Source organism: Cololabis saira, chromosome 24 (assembly GCF_033807715.1).
Source record: "Cololabis saira isolate AMF1-May2022 chromosome 24, fColSai1.1, whole genome shotgun sequence".
NCBI lineage: Eukaryota > Metazoa > Chordata > Actinopteri > Beloniformes > Belonidae > Cololabis > Cololabis saira.
The window spans coordinates 3,847,914-3,872,939 of NC_084610.1; the positions used below are offsets into that span (position 1 = coordinate 3,847,914).

General features: G+C 41.3%; 1 protein-coding gene across 1 annotated transcript; it reads right to left on the minus strand.

The window, feature by feature from the left end:
* Window positions 1-8,260: 8,260 nt before the first annotated feature.
* On the minus strand, window positions 8,261-25,026 carry LOC133425159 (calcitonin gene-related peptide type 1 receptor-like). The gene is made up of 13 exons (XM_061715840.1): window positions 24,877-25,026; window positions 20,627-20,702; window positions 14,573-14,717; window positions 14,330-14,440; window positions 13,019-13,128; window positions 12,849-12,940; window positions 12,646-12,751; window positions 12,405-12,558; window positions 12,262-12,322; window positions 12,114-12,180; window positions 11,044-11,262; window positions 10,919-10,960; window positions 8,261-9,092 (listed from the first exon to the last, which is right to left on the minus strand). The coding sequence occupies exons 2-13, from the start codon at window positions 20,693-20,695 to the stop codon at window positions 8,886-8,888; spliced, it is 1,383 nt and encodes a 460-aa protein (XP_061571824.1). The 5' UTR covers window positions 20,696-20,702; window positions 24,877-25,026; the 3' UTR covers window positions 8,261-8,885.

The window sequence follows — 25,026 nt, forward strand, 5'->3', positions numbered from 1 at the left end:
TCAATAAAATTACCACCCATTTTAAAGAGGACCTATCATATCATTTAATGTCTATTTTAAACAGGCCTTGAATGTCTTGAAAACAAGCTTTTGATTGTTTTTTCTAAATAAATTACAAATTCAGCCTCTGGGCCATGGCTTCATCTTTACCGTTTCTAACCTCATTATCTATGCGGGATTCTGAGTGGGCGGGGCTATGATAATGAGGCTCTGTGCTGATTGGCTGCCTGAATGACGCGATACACCGCTACGAAAAAATGGCGGAAGCTCCGGCCGGCGGAGTTAAGGCTGATTTATGGTTCCGCGTTACACCAACGCAGAGCCTACGCCGTAGGGTACGTGGCGACGTGCACCGTAGGCTACGCCGTACCCTACGGCGTAGGCTCTGCGTCGATTTAACACGGAACCATAATTCAGGCTTTATGCGATGCGAGCGAGCGTCAGCGACACAATCAATTCCATTGCTTTATTTTCTAATGGACTGTCCTAACTGGCCACAACGACGCAGTGCCGTTTTGAGCTGAACATTTGTCAGACGTTCTGCTTCTATTTTCTTCCTGTCGCTCGCGTTGAAAGCCGGTTGAAAGCCGGTTGAAAGCGCTGGAAACAGTCACAGATGAGGAACGTCTGATCCAGTTAGTTGAAATGAGAAGTTTTCTCTATGATTCCTCCTCATTTCACTACAAAAACCTCAATAAAGTTGCAGCTGCTGGAGTGAGATGGACAGAGAGCGTCCGATGTCACGCAGTGCTACGCAATAGTCGGACGCTCGGATGCTGTTAGGACAGTTAGTTGTGGACGTGGTTTGCATTTTGGTTATGTAACGAAAATGTGCCGAATCTGAACGGCTCGTAGAAGCCACATCACACTGGACAGCTCATCCGGGTGGCTGTACAGACACTGCAGAATTTGGTTGCTTTCCTCCTTCTCTGAGTTGGCAGGCTGAGGGGAGACCACTTTATATATGTTAAAGCAAGAGAAAACCTGTTTTTCATAATAGGTCCCCTTTAAATTTGTGCAGAACAGAGAACAAAAAATTCCACTCAACCCTATCAAAAGCCTTCTCTGCGTCTAATGATAGCAAGAGAGAGGGCTTCTGTTGGTCAATCAATCATGGCTGCAGGTGTGATCAATGAGTGGGAAGGCAGGGGGCGGGACCTGGGAAGAGGCAGAGCAGAGCAACCACACACACACACAAACAGACACAGAGGCCACAGGGCTGTAACATTGATCAAATGTATTACGGTCATGGCTCTCCTTATATTGTCACCTGCATATCGCCCCTTTATAAAACCTGACTGGTTTGGGTTGATCAACTTAGGTAGGACGGACTCCAGCCTTCTTGGTAAAAGTTTAGTGAAAATCTTATAGTCATGATCTAAGAGACTTATGGGTCTGTATGATGAGGGCTCCAAGGGGTCTTTACCACTCTTGTGTAATACACTAATATGAGCCAAGTTCATTGTCTGAGGGAGTACATTTTCTTTACAAAAGTTATTCACCATTGCCATAAAGATGGGTTGAATCTCAGGCCAAAATTCTTTATAAAACTCAACTGGGAACCCGTCTGGTCCTGGGCTCTTATCTAAAGGCATTGAATTAATTGTGGCTAAGATTTCTGTTTGTGTAAATGGTGAATTTAAAAAGTGTCGTTCCTGAGTAGAGACTTCAGGTAGCTTGATGTTACTGAGATAATTATCCCTCCTTCTTCTAAAAATAATCCATTCATCTGGAAACTGAGACCAGGTGTCATATTTGTATATTTTGGAGTCCTGTCTCAACTTTGTGAAAAAACAAATTGAATTAAAGCTGCAAGCAGCAATGAACGGGCCCTCGCACCCTTGTGCACGTTCAGGCGTGCTGCAGTGGAAGCTTGTATGACTTGCATGTAGATTCTTCAGGCCTGGACATTTAGCGGATGACACCACCCACGACTCTCTATATGAAACCCTTCAAAAGTTATGTCAGAAAGTAGGAACTATCAGATATCGACCAATCAGATGAAGGGGCAGGGCTAATTTGCAGCAATTATGTTCACTGACTCAAAACTGAGTCCGATGACACCACCCACGAGTCTTTATGTCAAACCATTCAAAAGTTATTGCAGAAAATCGGAAGTATCACATGTCGACCAATCAGAAGAAGGGGCGGGGCTAATTCATGCCAATGAAGGTCAAGTACTCAAAATTGAGTCAGATGACACCACTCACGACTCTCTATGTCAAACCATTCAAAAGTTATGGCAGAAAATAGGGACTATCAAAGGTGGCGCTATGGAGTTCATCCAAGATTGTCATATCCACTTGTTCAGAATGGGAGCCTGATTAAATGTACAGATTTTGGGTCAAATTGGACAAAGTATGAGCAAGTTACAACGACTTTTATGTTCATGGCGAGACACCAAAATTTGACTACCTCTAACGGCAACGCCCTTTGATAAAAAGTTACAGTTTTCACTGTCAGTCATTGTCAATGTCTTACCTATTATGTGACCAGGATTGAGATGCATCCGCTCTTCTTGCTTGGAGCATGGATGCATACTAGAAGACATGACAATTCCTGGTGCCAACAGGTGGCTCTACAACCGATCGTGAATATTCCAACATAGATGTCTTCAGGCTCAGTCTACAATCGTGCACATATGTTTTCGACCACATCAAATAATGTATTGCTGAGTTACAGCCAATTGATGTTTCATGGCGAGCCTTAAAAATTACCTCAAACGTCGCCGGATTGCTACAGGCAAGCTTAAAAAAAAATAATCTTTTTTTTTTTTTTTTTTTTTTTTATAAACTTAAAAGGTTCGCAATTTAGCGTCGACCATGTGTCTAGATTGTACAAACCAAGTTGTGAGCCAATCCGATAAAATCTCTAGGAGGAGTTCGTTAAAATACGAGGCCTGGAAATGACCAGAATTCATGAAAAATTACATTTTCTGTTCAAAATGCTGGACTTCCTGTGTAACTTAGAGCATGGGTCCAAGAAACCTTTTTGTAGAGCTTTGTCTGATACAATAGACACATAAAGGTCATTGCTGCAGGTCAAACCATATTGTGGAGCTCGTCGAAAAACATAAACACCACAAATACAATAGGGTCCTCGCACCTTCAGTGCTCAGGCCCTAATAAATACTGTATATAATTTCAGTTGTTAAAAGACTCCAGGCTGGCCAGTTCAGCACAGACTTTTCTACTGCCAAGCCACGGTTTTTATAATGGCTGCTGTTTGCAGTTTAACTTTGTCTTGTTGAGAGAACCCAGGCCTTTTCTGTAAAAGACATGCGTATGTGAGTATATCTTACTTTAAAACCTCTATAAACCTTCCAGGGCTGATGTTTCCTTTCCAGATGTGCAAGCCACCCACTTCTTATTCCCTACCACATCCCCACATCATCAGAGAAGAAGTGAACACAGTGCTGATAATAAACCGGATGGTCCCTCTCGTCTTTATTCCTGAGGATGAGGGGTCCATGATTTTCAAGATAAGAAAGAAAATGTTTTGCTTCGTCTGACCACAGGACAGTTTTACACTTTTCCTCAGTCCCTTTTCAAAGGGATTTGAGCCAGAGAAAACTGTGTCTGGTCTTTCTGTGATCTCAGACTGAGATTTTCATCTTTGCACTGATTTCCACTGGAGAATCATCCCTGTTTTCAATGTAGAACCACATGATGCCCTGAAGATCACAGCCATCCAATAATTATTCACAGCCTCGTCCACTTGAGAATAACAGAATCTTTTGATATTGTGTACCGTATATGATGAAATAGTAGAACCCTCTGCCGAAGAACGTCATTATGAAATTGTTTCATAATTCATAGAGGCAGTTTTAGATTGATGAACCAAACCTACTTATTTACAGCTGTGATCTCCTGGTCCTCATCATTGACACTGCAAAACAAGTCACGGGAACAAGGCTCATAAAAAGGTTCAGAACAGGTGGTTTCATACTGCCTGAGGTGGTACTCCTGGGAAACTCATTTTAATTGAAAGCTTAGTATGTCATCTCAATTCCTGAGTTAAATATGTCCCTTACATGTGCAGTAGATTTAGGTGATTATTTTACTACATCTGCAGATAGTCCCAAAGCAGGCAAACACATGTCCGCCTTTATTCCTTCCACGTCCTGTGGAAATGCCCTTGACAAAATTCACAGAATTGCCACCAGCATGCTTGCTGGAAACCCAATGGGACGCATAACGATGAAATGTTTTAAGATTCTGTGGAAGCCAGCGGAAGTGAAGGCAGTAAACAAGTGTTAGTCATGAGGCTGAGGAAGTGTTTGCTACCTGTACACAAGAGCCGACAGAGCAAGAGTTCAATGGCAGTGTATTCTTAGAAACAGGAAGCCTGCAATATATCCACATGATCCGATTTCCACTGAGGTAAATACGAAGAGGCGCAGCTCGTCTGATGGTGTTGTGATCGGTAAACAACAAAAAACATATTTGCTCTGATCTTTCATATGCTTTCTCTTCATGTTTATTTATTGTCCCGTCTGTGCAAACAGCGCAGGATCCGCCATTTGCCAAGCAGCTGCATCAGGACACAGGTCTCAAAATGTGGTTAGTTGTTGTGTAACATGTCAGTGTTCTGCATGAAGGGACATGGGAGGGGACGCTCTCACAGTGACGATGCTCTGAGCACCGTCCAAAAACCGCAGATACCAGAGTCCCTTTGTGGATTGATGTCATAACTATGACAGGCATGCAAGTCAATCGTAAATAAAACTGGTCACGCACAATGCACATGTGCTTTTGATCATCCTGTGTTTTGTTTGCAGATATTCAACAGAAAAGTGGATGCTAAGTGCTTTAACAGCCTCCATGATTTGAACTAGGTCAATGATGCACAGTAAGGATAGATATAGCCCCTTTCCTTTGGGACTTCCTGATTGTACCTGTTTGCATACATATAGGTTCTGGACGAGGAGCAACTAGTAACCCACCCAGCTTTGTGTGGAAACAATCTTCGGTACAGTGGGAAATGTTTTCTGAGGTCCGTCAAGGAAATCCCACCCTCGCTTAAATATGTGGGGAAAAATGTAATTGGAGACTTTTTTTTTTTTAGGTTTGTCTTTCTGAGCAATCTAACGAGGGTCAAAGAAAAAACAAGCTGCAAAGAGAATGAAACAAAGAAACAGTGAGCCCTCTAACGAATCTCTGATTAATCCATCTTTTTATTTACACTTTTTAAACTCAAACTTAACCACATAACTTTATGTTGAGGTTCTTTTTTGCACCTCGAGAGGTTATCTGATCCACAACAAGATAGCCTAAACTTAAGGTTCTATAAATATTTTATCAAGTATATCTCATCTCCGGGATTGACAAATGGAACTTAATCAGATCAATATGTGAGGGGTACATTAATACTCATATATGCAATATTGACCTTCTAAATGAGCGTAATAGGTAAAAAAAGGTAAAAGCAACATATTATTGTTGGCATATTGTGAATCCGAGACGAACACAATTATCCTTTGAAGCTTGTTAACCTGCCTCTTGGCATATTTGCAGAAAAAACCTTACAAAAAAATATTCAGTAGTTTTGTGAGAAAGACATAAGATAGATTTGACTTTCACATCTGGGCCAACGACATGAAGTCGTCGCTAGCTCAGTATGACAGCAGTTATCTAGTTTAGCTAACTAAATCAGATCAATCAAATGAAATACAGTACGTTAACGAAAAAGGCTTCATATTTGCTGGTTGGCTGTTTTTGCTCGAAACATTTCTGTTTTTCTCATTTCCAGTCTTCACATTGATGTTAAGCTATCCTGTTAGCGTTACCTGGATTTTCTGAAGTTTTGGGTCTTGTGGACATAGACTATTTTGTCGACACATCCACTGCAAAAAGGTGAAAATATGAATTTCCAAGATTGTTACACTAATTATTTAGGGATTTAATATCACCAAATGGACATATAGCATAGAGAAAATACACATTCATTATGATCAGTAGCTGGGTGGAAGCTGGTGTCAGAATCAAGTTCAAGTTTTAGCGTTTCAGATACAAGGGGACAGGTTAAGTGGCATTATAGATGGCTTCGTCCAAAGATGAGATGCCATATGTATTCATTTGTAAGATTTAAACATGATGGCTAGAGACTTGCTGTTGGACAGCTAACAGATTTCCAATGTTCACTTCTTGTGCTAAATTGAGCTGATAATTTTCTTGCTCTAGTTACTTTGAAGGGACCACAACAATTATCTCTCCATAGAAAAACAACAAAAGCTACCTCCCACGTTTTTGAAACGGTGTTGCCCAATTATGACCCAGATCCAGCAATCCAGAAAAAACAACTCAGGCTGAATACAATGGGACAATCAAAAGATGCACAATCATGCTCATGGTTGTGTTAAACGTCTCTTCTTTTCCTCAGTTTGTCACACATGATCTGGTCCAAGAGCGCAGTTGAATGTGCGGACAATTAGTTTCAAACTCGCTCGCTGACACATAATTATTTAAATTAATCTAAAATATTCAATATTATTACTTGTCATACTATTCATTAAAATTGATAATTAGAGAATAATCACTTTTTCCGGAAATGATGGGAAAGTTACAGAAAATACAGTAGTGTACAAAATAATATCTGTGCCTTGCATCTAAAAACACAATCAAATATCAATCAAATCAAATATATGTACAGACACATGCAACCCCCAGCACTCGTCCCTCCAGCATTTGGAATAATCATTAAGAAATGAAATTTAAAAAAACAAAAACAAAAGGAGATTCTACTTCTGCATATATAAAAAAACAGTGTTCCTCAAGGGACATTTCATTCTTGCGCCCATGCTGCTCACGTCATGTAAAGAAATGACTTTTGTCAAAGATACCAACAGAGCCTTGATTTATGTTTACAGGACTGTCTCAGAAAATTAGAATATTGTGATTTTCTGTAATGCAATTACAAAAACAAAAATGTCATACATTCTGGATTAATTACAAATCAACTGAAATATTGCAAGCCTTTTGTTATTTTAATATTGTTGATCATGGCTTACAGCTTAAGAAAACTCAAATATCCCATCTCAAAAAATTAGAATATTCTGGGAATCTTTATCTTAAACTGTAAGCCATAATCAGCAATATTAAAATAATAAAAGGCTTGCAATATTTCAGTTGATTTGTAATGAATCCAGAATGTATGACATTTTTGTTTTTTTAAATTGCATTACAGAAAATAAAGAACTCTATCACAATATTCTAATTTTCTGAGACAGTCCTGTACATGTGTGTTTCATAGAACGCCGATAACCACTAACTAATCACATAAAAAGCCATTACTTGACATCAGTAAGGGTCTTTTGTTCTGTTCCTTCTTTGCGACACCTGCTTTGCCATGTAAGCTACTGTAACTCCAAACTACTATGACTTTGTGGCCGGCCACCCCCCTCACTTTGAAAGGAGTCTGGTACCGCTCCAGTTCAGAGCCATTTCCACTGAAACAGGACGTGCCAAACCTTTCGTAGAGTCCTTGTGACGTTGTCTAAAACAATCAAGTTTGAAGCCTGGTATCATCTTTGTAAAGGCACCGTCTTGCCAAGACAGGCTCCGCCCACTCCTCACACTTAATCCAAAACTGGGAAAACAAGGGGAACAAGCAAGTCTGTCCCACCTTCCCTCAGTTACATGGTCTTAGTTCATGCTAACCTTTGACATAACTCTCAATAGTGTGCATTCACTCTGATTTCATTTCTGTTGTAAACACGCCTTTGGGGGATTTCTCAGAATTGGGTCTCAGGTGAGGGAGTCGTCCAGTGAGCGAGAGGCCGTTCACCGGTTAAAACCGGGTAAAACCTGGTAAAACAGCTGCTGCCTGCTGCTTAACGAAGCTGCATCCTCAGGCGTTTCCAGGGCAACCAACAGCTGGCTGAGGCGGTGTGTTGGTACAGTGAACAGCACAACTAAATACATTATCTTTACAATAAGACTGACTATACACTGTTAGGTCTTTATTCACAACTCAGGGGTCAAGTAAAGACAGTTGTAATCGCTAAGTAGCTTTAGTGATGACAAGCTATGGATATTAACGATGGTCAACCGTCAATCAAAAAAACTACACCCCTCATTATTATATAACTTTACATAATTTTACTTCAAGAGGTACACTAAAACTCACCCCTGTACAGTTGTCATGGATGTGACACATAGCTATGGTAATCAAAACTGTGTTTTTGTTAAGTTATTTTAAAGCAGGCCTTAAATATGTTTATTTCTGCTGCAAAACTGATCAATTTGGAAAATGATCGTTTCTTCTGTGTCCATCGGCGCAGTAAGTCAAAGTTGGGTTCAGAGGAATCAGACTACGTAATTGTATTTTTAGATGACTGATAGTCATTTAAATGTTTTATTTTTTACCAGGGTTTGGCCCTCTCATCCTCCTAACTAACACTTGTGCTTGGATTTCGCGCTCTTCCTTTCATTGACTTTGCTGAAGAGGCAGACGGTCCTGAAATCCTTTGTGCATTCCTCTTGGCAATATTTTCACCACCCATTTTTTGTTTCTGTTTTTTAAATTAAAAGCCTAATAAAAAGCTCCCTCTTTTGCAAGATCGTAACAGAACAGTTTCTTTCAGAACTCGTCAAGTTATATCCATGTAACGCAAGAGTTAATTCCTCGTTTTTGTAAATTACTGGCTATTTGTCTTCATCGTGTCCGGCAACAGTCCCTTTAAAATGGGGAAAAGGGTGTCCATGTTTTCTTCTCTCCAACTGACTTATCAAAAAAGTATGTAAAAAAAAAAAAGTATTTTTCCTTGAAGATGGTAAAAATACATCAAAAGAAGCCAAAGTGTGTACGGAGTTGCCATGACCAGTCTCAGTCATGAAAACATCGGTCTTGAAGAAAACAAGACGAGCTGATGTTGACTGTCCTCCTCACACAAAGGGGCTGTCCGATCTGAAGATGTCCGAGTAGCTCTTTCCGTTCATGTGTTCGGTGTGGCTTTCGATGCTGTAGCAGCGGTGGACCTCGGTGAGCGACGACGCCACGTAAGAGGCCGAGCGGAAGAAGTCAGCGTTGGCGAAGGTGCCGGCAAACTGCATCCGCTGCAGGTTCCAGTGTCTTCTAAGAACGGTCTGAACCTGCAAGAGGTGAAGGAAACATCATGTTGGGGTTCTAAGAACTTTGGATTTATGGTTGTGTCTTGTCAAACTAGTTTATGTCAACTAGGGTCCTTCGGTTTCTTCATATCTGAATAGCTTTTAACAAACAGATTTAGCGTGAAAACAGGAAAAATCATCAAGCTTTAGTGAGTGCGACACTGTGCGATATTTTAAATCGTTTGATTCAGCCCCATCTCAAACTGCATGACTAGATCGCTGAGTTCAAAAGTTCACAGCCCACGATTTATGTTCTCACACTGTACGACCCGATGCTCTGATGCTCCGTCTGCTCACACTATACGTTCATAATCCTCACATCGGACTTCTGTTACTGGAACTGCAACGTCAAAAAGAAGTGGAAGAGGAGGAACCCCGAAGTGGGAGACACCGAAGATGCTCGGCAAAAACAAACGCACTGCCTTAAAGGAGCATGAGGCTCCTTTTAAGAAATGAGACTCTATAGCGCCACCCTTCGCCACGACGGCTGTCGGGGGTACTGCAGCCAACAGTGAAGCCGGCACGGGAGAACGGGGAGAACGCGCATGCAGCGTCATGTGACGTCACATCCGCAGGACAGCGCGGGAAATTCGGGCCCACAATTGCAGCACATTTTGCAGCACACAGCCTGTTCAAGGCAACGGAGAGATACACTAGAGGGCTCATTCTTTTTGATTTGGAACGCTTCATCTGACATTATTACTAGAAAACTTAAAACGTATACGCATTTTTTTCATTAATCCTGCCTCAATCCTGCCTCATGCTCCTTTAAGCCTGAATTATGTTTCCGCGTTAAATCGACGCCGTCGGCTCTGTGTTGGTGTAGCGCGGAACCATAAATCAGCCTTTAGAAATTTGTGCCATTCTGTATGGCAATAAATGAAAAAAGATTAGACAACGTCGTGATTGGACAAGGAATTGGCTGGGGAGACGTGGGAAATGCGGTCTTTTTTTTTCTGCTATTAAAACATGATTTGTAATGTGAATTTGCAACACTTTAAACTACAAATAATAGTTTTTGACGTGACATCAGAGATTGCGCATGCTCTCTGTGAAAGGATGAGTCCAGTCGGGTCGCAGCTGCTTCAACTGTGCGATTCCTTCACGAGGAGCGACCGGGATTTCAAACACGTTTGATTTTCTTGCGAGCACACTATTTGTGATCGGGAGCTCGTCGTGAGGTGTTAATCTCTCGTCGTGAGGTGTTAATCTCTCGTCGTGAGGTGTTAATCTCTCGTTGTGAGGTGTTAATCTCTCGTCGTTACCGCACGTACACTGCACGAGGCACGACCAACGATTGGGTCGAAATCCGGCCCGATCCAAAAAATAGTTGCACGACTGGAAAATCGGTTCAAAACGAGCCGATAATCGCACAGTGTCTGCCCGGCTTTAGATGAATAATAACCTGCATTTTTTTTCCCCAATGCCATAATTTATTTAACAAATATTAAACCATAACCATGAGGGCAATAGTAAGCACTGCTGTACTCAGACGCCGCTAATCATCACCTCCGGATGAACTCAGAGAGAACTCAGCAGCAGCTGGACAGACCTCTAAAAGTGCAGTCATGTCGGCAACTTGCACATCTGGAGCATTCAGCTGTGTATTAACACAATGCCAAGAGGGGAAGACATAAGCTATGGTTTTAGAGAAGCAATTGTTGCTGCCCATCGATCTGGAAATCGTTATAAAATAATCTATTATAAATCTTACACATTTTATATATTAATATGAATAACGTCCATAACTCCAACATTTATGTATTCCCCTTTGATTCGACATTCAATGAATCAAAGTCATTACTCACCTCTCCATTGAAGAAACAGAATATTGTAGAAACCAAGAGACCCTGCGTTGCAAAAAGAGTTTTGTGAGAAAACAGACAGTTTTTCATGTATTTTTTTCTTCTGGTGCTTGCAGATATGCACAGACCTGGTAATGCATGAGGATGTTCATGATGTACATGTAGAACTCAGTGATCCAGTGGTCATGGGGCTTGTATGCAAGCAGAACGTACTGGATGCCGAGCAGAGGGATAAGGATGAGGGTGGCCCTCACAGCCCTCATGTAGAGGCTAGATTCAGCCTGGTGAGTCACTCGCAGCTTCGTGATGAGAACCCGAACGATGTTCAGCAAGAAGAAAAAGTTCACCTAGAGTCAAAAATGATTGTTAGACGCAGATATTTCTCATGAAGACAAAACTGCAGGGACATTTTGGTATTTTGGACTCAAATGATGATTAACATCGCTTTCATACAGAGCTGTTACAGTAAACGAGCGACTGTAGTGCAGTTTGTCACTGACTGCGTTTACATGCATCAATAACCCTTTTAAAACCTGAATATTGGCAATAACCCGAATTTGCACAGCCATGTAAACACCAATAACCCCTTTGAATAACCCGAATTTGATCATATTCTGGTTTTTTAAAACCCGAATATTCGTTCATGTAAATGCCAAATGGAATATCCCGATCAAACGGAACATGAATTTGTTTTCTGGGCATGCTCTGTTCGCAAGGAATCCTGGTCTTTTGAGTCCAGGACGAACTTCTAAACACGGCGAAACCCAAGACCACGCCACACTTTTGGAGTGAGAAGGAGACTAATCACTTCATAAATGTAATGAAGGATATGAACATTTCTGCATTTGTAGACGGTAGAAAGTACCGGGATAGCGAAATTTACAAGAGGGTGAGCGAAAAGTTGCGTGAAGCAGCATTTATTTTGAATTTGGATACAGGAAGAAGTAGCGGAAATGACAGGAATTGTGTCATGATGTTCTCCATGCGTCGCTGGTTTGATCCAGATATCCCAAATGATTAATTACCTTGTAAACGGAATATTCCGAATGTTTCAGTAACCGGAATATTAGCAATAACCCAAATTTTGACTGCATGTAAACGTAGTCACTGTGAAGGAGTATCTCTGCACCCTGGATATTGAACTGCTGTGATGCGGCTGCTATGGTGGTTGTGAGTAGAAGCCAATAGAAGTACTCACCACCAACGCAGCACAGATGGGAGCATGGATGATGTACAGCAAAGAGGTACCTGGACCTAACCAGCATCTGCAAATGCATCAATAGGTCGTCATATATAGCAGCGCCTAAGTTATTGACAGATGTCTGGGGTCAATCAAGAAGACTCACTTGTCATCGTAGTAGCAGTGGCGTGCAATGGAATAAATAACTGCTGGCACCAGTGGGAAACCTGTAAAATAACCTTGATGATATTTGTGTCGGCACAGAATGTATATATGCTACTGTTCTTAAAAACCAAAACCTTTACGTACCCCAGCCCAGCAGGTAGTACCACATGAGATGCTGTTTTTCTGCAAACACTGCCACAACAATCAGAGTGTGCAGATAGATGCCCTCACAAAGCATCCAGAAGTAGTTACAGCTCATGATATACATTTGGATGAATGCAAGCAGTTTGCAGCCAGCCTGAAAAAGAAAATACACACAATCAAAACCTAAAGCTCCATTCGCTGGCTGGTCTTATTTACGGTTAAAGGCAGTCATATTACTCACAGAATCCTCCTTCCGTGCAGACAGCCATACAATAGTAATGACCGAGTTCAACACAAATGAGAGGAAGAGGTTTTTGTGGAGAGTTATCCTCTGGCAGCTCAGACTCCTGAGAGAACGAGACACAAATCGACATCTGCTTTAACCACTAAATCATAGATTAAAATGATAATCTCAAACTCAAATCCAGTGTAACGGCAACTTACTTAAAATAGAAGAATATTCCTAAAGATATTAGGAGTGACACCAGCGACAGTCCATGACCAATCAAGATCAAATAAAAGTGAGTCATTGTTGCCTGCCAAAAAAAACAAGCTTGTAAGAAATTCAGTCGTAGGCCGCTACAGATTCAAGCACGGGCTCTGTTCCTTTTTACCGTTCCGTAGACAAGGCTGGTTTTGCAGTTTGTGTAATCTGTCCATATTCTGTTGCTCTCTGGGTGGCGTCCCCACTCCCCCGTCGCTGTGCATTCTTTGATCGCCATCACTGCTCAGATTTTTTTTAGAAAAAAGACAGTTATCTCTTTATTCAGTAAATATTGGCTAATCTTCTTAAAATTTACCACCTTTGAGACTTTCCTTTAACCGTCGCCTCGCACATACAAGCTCAAACAGTCTTGAGCATCGTCGTAAGTTCATTATAAATGGGGCAGTGTCAGGCGTTGCTGAACTGAATTGTGGGGTCAGTGTGTTGCAGAGGAAGCATTGCTTCCATCAGAAGTTGGAGAGTTTTCAACTTTTAGCCCTTTACCGCAAGCGTCAGCCAATCAAAATGTGGCTATAGCTAGGCAGGACACTTTCAAAGCACATGGCTTATGCTGCGGTAAAGGCACATCGAGTTTTAGACCCGCTTACAAAGAGGTTTTTGTTTTGTGTGTGCCACACATCCCGAAGACTACGCTATGTATGTTTTTAAAGTTATATGCTCAACTCATTGTGTATTTAGGGCCCGAGCACTGATAGTGCAAAGGCCCTATTGTATCTGTAGGAGATGTTCTCGTTTTTATTTTTCCGATGAAAGGGAGGGCCTTTTTGCCCCCCTAAACGTGCCACAAAAGTCACCAAATTTTGCATGCAAGCCAGGCCTGATGGAAAATTTGATATTTAATGGTTTGCATTAATGGGCGTGACAACAGCGCCCCCATAGAAAACTTCGTGCCTCAAGCCCCAGAATACGGTGTGACGTACATGCACGAAAATCGGTACACACCTGTATCATGTCGCAACTTAAAGAAAAGTATTTTGGTGCCATGGCCGAAACCGAACAGGAAGTCGGCCATTTTGAATTAATCGTGTAATTTTGGCACAAATTATGCCATTTCTTCGGCCGCTTCTTCGCCCGAACCGTAACGTGCACCCAGGTGTGTTATACATCAATATGTGTGTCTCCATCCTGCGACGATGCGCATTACTTTTCTCAGTCAAAAGCGTGCCCCCCTTCATCTGATTGGTCCATATTTGATAGTTCCTATTTTCTACCATGACCTTTGAATGGGTTAACATAGAGACTCGTGGGTGGTGTCATTGGACTCGGTTTTGAGTCCTTGACCTTTATTGGTGAAAATTGCACGCGCGAGGGCCCGTTCATCGCTGCTTGCAGCTTTAATTCTTTTTAAACTTGTATTCTTTGCTATTTACAAGAGTTTTACAAAATCTTTACAACATTTTTTGTGTACACAAAAATTTACCTTGGGGGTCAAAATCATCGTAGTAGGGTGGACAGCTCTGTTCTTTCATCCCGGCTTCTGTTTCATCCCAGCACAGCCATCCATCCCATGTCATGTTGCACACCGGCCCCTCTGACAGCAACCAAGGACACGCAGGTTTTATCATTTATGTGTGCGTACCGCGGTAGCATTGAACATTTTACAAACATTTATAAAGAATTTAAAAGTACTATTTCCACTTATTGTTCTTGCAGCGACGCTCACCTAAAGCTTTTGTTTTGCGGTGTGATTCTTTCAGGATCCTCTGGAAACACTGGAACTGGGCCAAATAAATGAGTCTCCTCCTCCACTCAGGTCCGGTCACATGGGTCACATGCTCCTCGTCCTCCGACGCTGCCACCACCACCAACTGAGGTTATCACACATCAGCAAGAAGCAAGATGTAAAACCAGATCAAAAATGTCACATGATCTAATATGTATACGCAGTAGGATTCTATTCAATTCAACATTTATGGTACTCAATACAAGTGACAGTATTAATGTAATAATACTGATACTGATACAGTGCTGCATCCATCCACAGGGACGTGCTGGAACCTGTCCCAGCTCTTCATGTATATATAGCTCATAAGACCTGATACTTCAGAAAAGCTATAACCTAAAGAAGAGACCACCTTTTGTCATATTCAGGAAAGATAGAAAATCTTGTCCATGTCACTTATTTATTTATTTTCTTTAAAGCAGCACAATGTAACTTTCAGCTTTTGTTGAGTTTGGCGGCTCCTTTGGACAAAAGCGGTAGTGCTTTACCAGAAAGAACACTACATTTCCCATGAGCACCAGCACGTACTGCCGGAAAACTCCTGTCCCCGTCACTGCATTTGTTTTGATAGTGAATGAGAGAAGACGGGACGGACTTTCAAAATTACTTTTCTGTTTTCAGCGGTCGTTTGCAGGATGGATAGAGAAGAGGTAAAGTATCTATTTTTGGCTAAACAATATAATATGACGATGTTGAAAATCACTAAGTTCAACTTGGTTTTATTAGTGAAGTAACCCCCGCCCGCCTGTCCTGTTTCAGCCAGATAATACGCCCCAAATTCCAAACGCTCTGGTTTTGTTCTACTGCACCTTTTTCCTGTCACGTTTTTTAGAGGGACTTCGTCACAAATTAGTAGTCCAACATACTTACTGACAAAATAAAAAAATACTTTATAACCTGTGAATAACTGAATGTTTTGCAGATCAGCCCTGCACAATTTTACAGTTCTCAGGAAAAATACTAGAAATGTTCTATACATTTTCTTTGCATTGCATTATTTCCTCTAGTGCTGTAATTCTATTCAATTGTATTATTATTTTATAAAGCTTCCTCATTGCCAATTACACAATTTTATGATCACTATTATTATTCTGTGTCTGTTGTTGATATTGTCAGTAATTTTACAATTACCAAAACCCAAGACGAATGTGAAAACGTTCTAATTTTGATTCTTATTCTTATTGGGGCGGCAGTAGCTCAGGTGGCAGAGCGGGTCGTCCAATGATCGGAAGGTCGGCGGTTCGAATCCCGCTCTGTCCCAGTTTGCTGTCGTAGTGTCCTTGGGCAAGACACCTTACCCACCTTGCCCCGTGTGAATGTGTATGCATGTGTATGAATGTTGGTGGTGGTCGGAGGGGCCGTTCGGCGCGATATGGCAGCCACGCTTCCGTCAGTCTGCCCCAGGGCAGCTGTGGCTACAAATTGTAGCTTACCACCACCAGTGAGGATGTGTATGAATGAATAATGATCTCTGTAAAGCGCTCTGGGTGCCTTGAAGGGCGCTATATAAATCCAAGTCATTATTATTATTATTATTATTGAACATAGAACTCTACATTTACATTTGTATCATAATTCTGTCTCTTGTATTATCCCCATAAATCCCCATCGGTCAGACATCCCTCCTCGTCTTTCAGCTCACGCCAGCGAGTGAACGCCGGGCCAATGTTTATTCTTGTCCGGGCATTTAGCTTGTTACTCTCCTGCTTTCTTTTTTTCGCCTTCTCTGTTAAAACTTTTATTTTCTTGGGTTTTTCCGCTGCTTCGGCCATGATACCCATAGATATAATATATATTTATATATATCTATGATGACACCAGCTTCTGCTGAGTTCTGCGCTCCACGCCCGCCCAGCTTTGGTCTGGACTACGAATCGGGAAGGAGGGGGAAGTGACGTATGCCGTAAAGCAATCAAAGCCGTAAAAATGTGTAGTTTTTTAGTGTGGCAGGGTTCCTACCATGCTCCTCAAAGTTACATAGTGCCAGTGAAGGTGATACAGACCCCTCAGACCAGGGGTCGGCAACCCGCGGCTCTAGAGCCGCATGCGGCTCTTTAGCGTCGCCCCTTGTGGCTCCTGGAGCTTTTTCAAAAATGTTTGACCTTTTTTTTCCTTTTTTTTTCTTTTCTCCTTTTTTTCTTCTTTTTTCCTTTTTTCCTTTTTTTCTCTTTTGTTTCCCTTTTATTCTCTTCTTCTTTTTCCTTTTTTCCTTTTTTCCTTTTTTTCTTTTTTCTTCTTTCCTTTTTTTCTTTTTTCTTTTTTTCCCTTTTTTCTCTTTTTTTCTTTTTTCCTTTTTTAATCTCAACATTTCGACTTTTTTTTCAACATTTCGACTTTTTTCACGGAATTTTGACTTTTTCTCGACATTTAGACTTTTTTCTCGACATTTCGTCTTTTTTCTCAACATTTCGACTTTTTTCTCGAGACTTTACTTCAACATCAATCTCGACATGTGGGAGGGGGTCCCACATCACCCGCGTTCCCTCACCGGCCTGGGCCTCGGACGGGTGGGTCGGGTTACCCGGGCCTGGCGGGGCCCGCCGTGCAGCCTGGGGTGCCTTCTGGCGGTGCTGGACCCCCCCGGGGAGGGGGAAACGGTGCGTGATTGTATGTCTGTGTCGGTGAGAATGCGGTATGGAAGGGTCCTGCCATGGAGGATTTGAGCCTCCATTGGCAGGACATCAAAAACTTAATAATTTATCAATATTATATTATACAAAGATGGTTATTATTATTATTATTATTATTATTATTAGTATTATTATTATTATTATTATTATTATGTATAGTATATTATATTATTATTAGTATAGGTATCGGATAGGTGAATGGATGAATGAATGGGATGCCTGGGTCTGGGGCCCTCCGTTGTCGGGCCTGCGCGGGTGTCGCCTTGTTGGGGGGTTCCCTCTCTCCGGGCCCGTCTCCGGTCCCCCCCGCTGCCTCTACGGCGGGGCGCCCCTCTGGTCTTGGAGGGCCACTTTCGTGGGGGACGGGTGCGCCTGCCCGCGTCGGCGGCCGGGGCGGCTCTGTCTCTCCGGGCAGGCTGGCCCCCTGCCGGGTGGGGGTCGTTGGCCTGAAGGGTGAGGGCCTCCTGGCCGCGTGTCCGGCCCGGACCGGGTGGCCGGGGATTGCCTGGGTCGCGGTCCGCCGCCGCGGGATCCCTGGCTGCTTCTTTCCGCGCCGTGGGGGCCCCGCCCGCGGGCCCCCTCGGCCGCCGCCGGGCGGGGGGGGGGCCTCGCAGGCGGTGGGTTGCCTCCCTCCTACTTCTCCCCTCTGTGGGGTTTGCCGGTGGCCTGGGCTCCGGGCTCTTCCTTGTCGGCCTCTGGTCTCGCGGGTGGCGGGGTCGCTCCCCCCCCTCCCCCACTATAGATACACTTCAGGTGGAGCTTTGTTTGGTTTATTACACACACACACACACACACACACACACACACACACACACACACACACACATACACACATATAGTCATTTAGTCACATGCACACACACGCACACACACACACACACACACACACACACACACACACACGCATGATCATATACATACACACACACACACATAGACATACACACTGGCTTGTTCACCTGCATGCTGGCTCTCTAGTTTTTGGGTTTAGGTAGCGGTAGCGATAGCTTAGCTCAGACTGCGATCAGATCTCAAGATTTAGGTCGATTGCTGTTCGTGTTTTGGTTGGCTCCGTGCCGGTTTCGTGCTTTGTTTGTGGTTTTTTGTTGCAGATTTCCAGTGCTTGACGTGTGCCTCCGTGTGTTCCTGCTTCCTGGATTGGCAGTGGATGTCGTCAACCCCCCCCCACCCCCTCCCCCCCCCAAAAAACAAAAAAAAAAAAACACTGGGTTTGTATGTGTATATTTATGTATGTGTACGCATATGTGTGCGTATATATATGTATATATTACATATAGTAATAATGCACATATATACACTTTTGGTTTCTACCGTCATGGTATCAATCAATAATATGTGTGCAGACAAGGTAAAAAAAAAAAAAAAAAAAAAACATCAATCTCGACATTTCAACTTTTTTCTCTGAATTTCGACTATTTTCTCTGAATTTTGACTTTTTCTTGACATTTCGACTTTTTTCTCGACATTTCTACTTTCTTCTCAAGATTTTACTTCAACATTAATCTTGACATTTCGACTTTTTTCTCAAATTTTTGACTTTTTTCTCAACATTTCGACTTTTTTCTCGACATTTTGACTTTTTTCTCAAAGTGCATAATAATTCCCCTAGTTATAACTAATATAGATACATGCAGCATGTGTTGCCTTCATTCTAATTTTTTGCGGCTCCAGACATATTTGTCTTTTGTGCTTTTGGTCCATTATGGCTCTTTCAACATTTTGGGTTGCCGACCCCTGCCTCAGACCATGACAGAGGTTCATTAAACCTGTTGGAAGTTGATGTACCATCACAATGATGATGATGAAATATTAGATTAAGGTGGAAAAGTTACATAGTGCTGCTTTAAATCAGTTATTACTTTTCCCCGTGTGTCCTCAAGTACTATTGTGCATGTGTACAATATTAGTCACATGACTCATTGAAGAGAATTCAAACACAGACAACTGAGAAACACCTCCAGCTTTTATTGCTTTCATCGACTAAAGGTTAACGCCACCAGTCTGTTCCGACCCTTCCAGCACAATCACGCTGAATATTGGCACTTTTCCACTAGTACAGTCGAGCTGTACACAGCTCAGCTCAGCTCCACTCAACTCCAAGAGTGATATACATTAAAAGAAAGCAAGGCTCTGTCTGATATCCCCCCTTGCTCACTATGTCGTGCACCCACAGGGGGTGGTCTCCATTTTGTCGCGTTATCTGTATCTGCAGCAAGAATCAGAGAACATCTGAACACCAGAGAGATGAAACGTTCTTAATCCTTAAAAAGACCATTGGACGAGATTGAATAATCAGAATAAACCATGCAGAGGGATGAAAGTGAGCGTAAAGTGATGCTCCAGAACTCTGCCTGAAAACTAACGCCCTCTCTAAATACAGATTTATCCCCATTATTAAAAACATGGCAAATAATTGGCTGATTAATCAGTTGACCTCTTCATAAAGATGATTTCATCACAACCAGTAAATGTCAGACTGTTTTGAATAATGTATGAATCCCTGAGCTGTTTCCGTCTACAAGTCTGCATGATGAATCACACAGAAACTGAAAAATATGATTGTGAGTCACCAGAAAGATGGTAAATAATCCATCAACAACTGAAAATCATTACAGGACCACTGGAAAAAAAGACCAAGGACCCAAAACTACTGATGCAGGAAAAGATCATTGTTTGGCTGAAGATAAGCAACACCAGTCCAGTGTGTTGGATCATGGATAATAATACAAATTGTAAATTATGTGTTGACAACTGACCTTAACAAAAGCCTCCACAAAAGTATGTCAGTTGCCAAAATGGCTATAAATGCTGTTGGAGTGAGAACAGGCTCAATGTTTAAATTAATAATAGGCCAAGGAATACGGCCAAATCTCACCAGTTTCTAGAATACAGCAAATCCACAAACATCAAACCAGGGGAACATCTTCAGGAGATTTTAAGTAGAAAAACAACTAGAGAAATGTTGATATCCTCCTTTCTGAGGACGATTGAGCGCCCTATTAAAGATACCCAATGTAATCTAAAATAACATATTTTGATATTTTTAAAACATGTGCTGAATCTCCCTTGGTGGACCGGCATTTAGATCAAATATTCAACTTATAAATATTCTGTAACTGGTTAAAGTTTTGCATCATTTCACGTTTAAGTTATGGAAAACACGGCGTGCACGGACTTCCTTTTTGACTGAAAACATTTTGTTTCTGTTAAAAAAAAGAAGAGGAACTGAATACAAATACACCAATCTCAGGGAGCACCATATGCATAATTATACTTAATGAAAGAGTTTTGAAAATGTTCATGATATGAAGGTGAGCAACATGGGAAACAGATTCTCAGGTACCTTGTTAAAGAAGAAGAGGACCAGGAGAGACACACTGCAGATCAGATCCATTTGTTGGCTGGTCTTCATATGTGTCCTGTAGAAAAGTCACAAGATTCAAATATCTTTGACGGGTCAACACTTTATCTGATTTGCACAAGAGGATGTAATAAGATTAGGGCACTGATAACGACATATGATGCCCTTTTTATGTGAAACAAGTTCCTGAGATCTTAATGAAATATGTGTGACATTATTTGGCTGAAAATATCACATTAATACAATGAGGAAACTGCCCGTTAAACCATTTCTTGAATGTGAGTGCAGCTCCACTTTTCTGTAAGTCGTGAGATACCTCAAGGCTCCTTAACGGGTCCTCAGCTCTTTTCATAATATCTCTTTTGTTTTGCAAATGACGCCCAGATTGATTTATTTCAATTTCAGATCACTTCTGTTTAGAAATCCATCTTTTCTACAACTAAGAGGAAGTCCTGCGTCCCTTCCAAAGACTTAGAACAAGTCATGCATGCTTTAATTGATTCAAGATTAGATTACTGTGTCAAACTCATCATCTTTCATTGGCTTTCTGTTTGCTTTTGTTTTATTTCACTACTGAATTCTGCAACCCACTCACAGTCACAACATTGCAACAGTGGGTTTTATCTGGCGTTCCTTTGTCATGCCATTTAAAAAAAAAAACACACAAGTACGCTGCATGAGTCAAAATATGATTTTACATCAATGCATGTAAAGCTGAACTTTCCTCAAATTCTGATGGGAGCAACACGTCCTTGTGCAAAAAGATGGACCCACAATTCAGTTTAGTAACGTCTGACATCACCCTATTTGAAGTTTCCAACACATTTATACAGTATAACACTTATAACTTATTTTAATGATCACATTGCTTACGTATCGAACTCCTTCAAAAAGTTCTGTGATCATTGAGTATATTGCTCAGAGATGTTCCCAGATCCCAAACTGTTTACCCCTTCACATTCGTACGGATGCGACTTTCGTCCAATTTTTCTGCTTGAGGCCAGTCCATGTAGAAATGCCACTTCTTACCACGAAAGATAAATGCTGTGCATGTGACAGTACTGTGGTAGTGAGTAGGGATGGGCCGGCGTGTTGTCCCACGAGAGCTGCACTTTGGCTATATTTCCATTAGGGGGGTCCAGGTGAAAAAGGGCACAGTCAGAGTCAGCATCCCCCCTTATCCCCTCAACTTCCAGCTTCATGCAACTGGTTTGTGAGGAACGGTATATTCATGATGGCATGAATTTGGGTGGAGAAGATGGATAATACAACGTTTATGGACACGGTTCTGTCACATCACTGTTCTTGATTTGGTGGTCATTTTAGTCCCCCACATACAGGACGGTCTCAGAAAATGTGAATATTGTGATAAAGTTCTTTATTTTCTGTAATGCAATTACAAAAACTGAAATGTCATACATTCTGGATTCATTACAAGTCAACTGAAATATTGCAAGCCTTTTATTATTTTAATATTGCTGATTATGGCTTACAGTTTAAGATTAAGATTCCCAGAATATTCTAATTTTTTGAGATAGGATATTTGAGTTTTCTTAAGCTGTAAGCCATGATCAGCAATATTAAAATAATAAAAGGCTTGCAATATTTCAGTTGATTTGTAATGAATCCAGAATGTATGACATTTTTGCCTTACAGAAAATAAAGAACTTTATCACAATATTCAAATTTTCTGAGACAGTCCTGTATATGCAAATGTACGCTCTCAAGCACAACAGTACACATCAGTTCCTGTGAGATTGAATCATACATGCACTTTTCATCCCAAATTTATTTTTATTGGATATGGAGGAACGGGAACAAATTTCACCACTTTTGCAAATCGTTTTTTCCCCAGGAGCTCTGTAATATTAGTGTTTCCTGAGTCGCAGCAGCTGCCGAGCTGATCGAGTGCACAATGTGTTGACAGGAGCTGGGCTCGCGTTCACGTTTTATTCTGTCACACCCGTTGAATCAAGCTCTTAGAAATCTTTCAAACCCTCAGTTTGCTACTCATGTATGTAGTAGGTTAGTTTGTTGTAGTAGGTTCTGCCTTGGATTTGTTGTTGTCTAGTGCTTAAGAAAAACAACACCATGGCCATTTTTATTTTTCCCTTTGCAACTCATCAGATCTTATCAGGTTTCCTATCCTTTTATATTAACCAGAACTCGTGTAGACATAAACAGAGTTGAGATATGCCTCCACATTTGTGTTTTTATTTCAGGGCTCCCCTTTTTTGGGGATGTCAGTGTCAAACATTTGACCCTTTGCTTCCTCTGCTCCCCACAGCTTCCTTCCTACACGCTGCATTATGAATGCTGAGCAAGTTTAAACAAGATTGAGATAAGAACCTCTCACCGACAGCCCAGCCCTGATTCCACTTTTAAGCCATCATATTAACTCTGATGTACACATTAAAATGGGTTATGCAATCAGCACAAGCAGTAAAACAGATGGACGTCGCTCTCAAACCAAACCTCTCGTGGTGGTGTATCCTTTAATCACCAATTGTTGGTTTTCCTGCTGAGGGATTGCTGCTGCTTGGTAAACAAAACCAAGACACACACTACATACAGCTAAGTCCAGAAGTATATAAACAATGACAAAGTTAAAAGATTAGAAATAAAACAATCAAGATGTGATCCAATCCATAGACTTTCAGTTTTAAGATTTTTCACAAAATAAAAAAAAAATGGCATTTACAATTTAGGGATTATTTGAAACAATGACAAATACATCTACAGACAAAGTGACATAATTGTGAATATAATACCTGGATGAAAACCCAAGCTCTTTGTGCCTTCAGTTTTGACTCAAGTAACTGAAAAGCATATTCTACTGGACTGAGACCAGGAAACTAACTTGATCACTGAAGAATATTCCCTTTCTTTGCCTTCAAAAGGTCTTACTTTGCTTTTTCAGGATGTCTAGGGTTGTTGTGCATCTCCGTGGTAAAAATCCCGTCCTTTCAGTTCATGTGATCAGAGAGTATAGTCCAACTCAGAACTCTACCTCTATCAGAACCATCATTAAACAGCAGCAACCTTGTTTTGACTGGCATCCACCCATGCCCATACCATAACACCACCTCCACCATGTTTGACTCATGATGTGGTCTTTGGATCAAGAGCTGTTCCTTTCCCCTTCCTGCCTTCTCTTCCCATCCTCGTGAAAAGAATAGTCTGTCTAAGGAATATGATGAACCGTTGCTCTGCACCTTGTTGTATAACCTCGGTATTCACAAAGACGTCTCTTGACTGTAGACGTTGACAACGATACACCTACTTTCTCCAGACTATTAGTGACTTCTGATGATGATGTGGAAAGTAAAAGATTCTGCTATTTTCATCCTTGGTCTTCTAAGCCTGTTGATGTGACCACGCCTAAGGCTTTTGCTGTCTCTCTTCCATATTTTTTTTTATTCTTCAGCCTAAAGATCACCTCTTTTATTCGCATTAAGAGTCCCATTAAAACAGCTGCCAACTTAATACCTGATATAAAATCTGGATCTTTTATCTGCTTCATTTGTCCTGAAGTCATGAGTAAATTAACTATTGTTCATTTAGTTTTCCAAATACTTCCAAGCCCTTGAAAATGGCTTTCATAAAACCCATAAAACTTTCATTAAAATACTGTAATTCCTGACATATTTTGATAAAACCTCCATAGTTTTAAGCTGAAAGTCTGCAATTTGATCACATCTTGATTGTTTGATTTTGAAATCCGTTGTGGTAGTGTATAAAGGCTAAATCATAAAAGAAATTTAACTGTTATTGCTTCAATAATTTTAGATTTGAATGTAGTTGCATTTTAGAGAAACTCCAGCTTTATTGTGCACACCGGCTCGCCTTTCCATGTAACTCTCCAAACATCGAAACAAAATCTGACGCAAAAGCATATGTTTCTGCTTTTGTAAATACACATAGTGACACATTCTTGATTAGTATCTTCTGACACGCACAGTTCGGCTGACAATAATAATAATAATGATTTAATCCTCTTGTTAACGGCTGCATCTGAATTTACACAGTTTGAAAGTTATTAGAACCACATTGATGCTGAGAATTACTCTTCCCCGCGGTGCCAGACGTGAGTGGCAAATAACACGATCAGACTTTTTAAACCTTGAATAGAAATGTTCTACTTCAATAAAACATAAAAAAGGCAACTTGACCTCTTTCTCAGCATGTTAACCACAGTCCAAGCAGATCTTCTTGAAATTAAATGAACTTACCTTCTGAACAAGTGTTTGGCAGAGCCGAGAGTAATCCTTCAATCTGAGAGTTTATCTTTGCTGGAATATATGAACAATAAGAATCGATTTTTGGGATTTCCTCAGGAGCCTTTCTTTACTGTTTGGCACAAGAGGCAGAGGCGACACTGA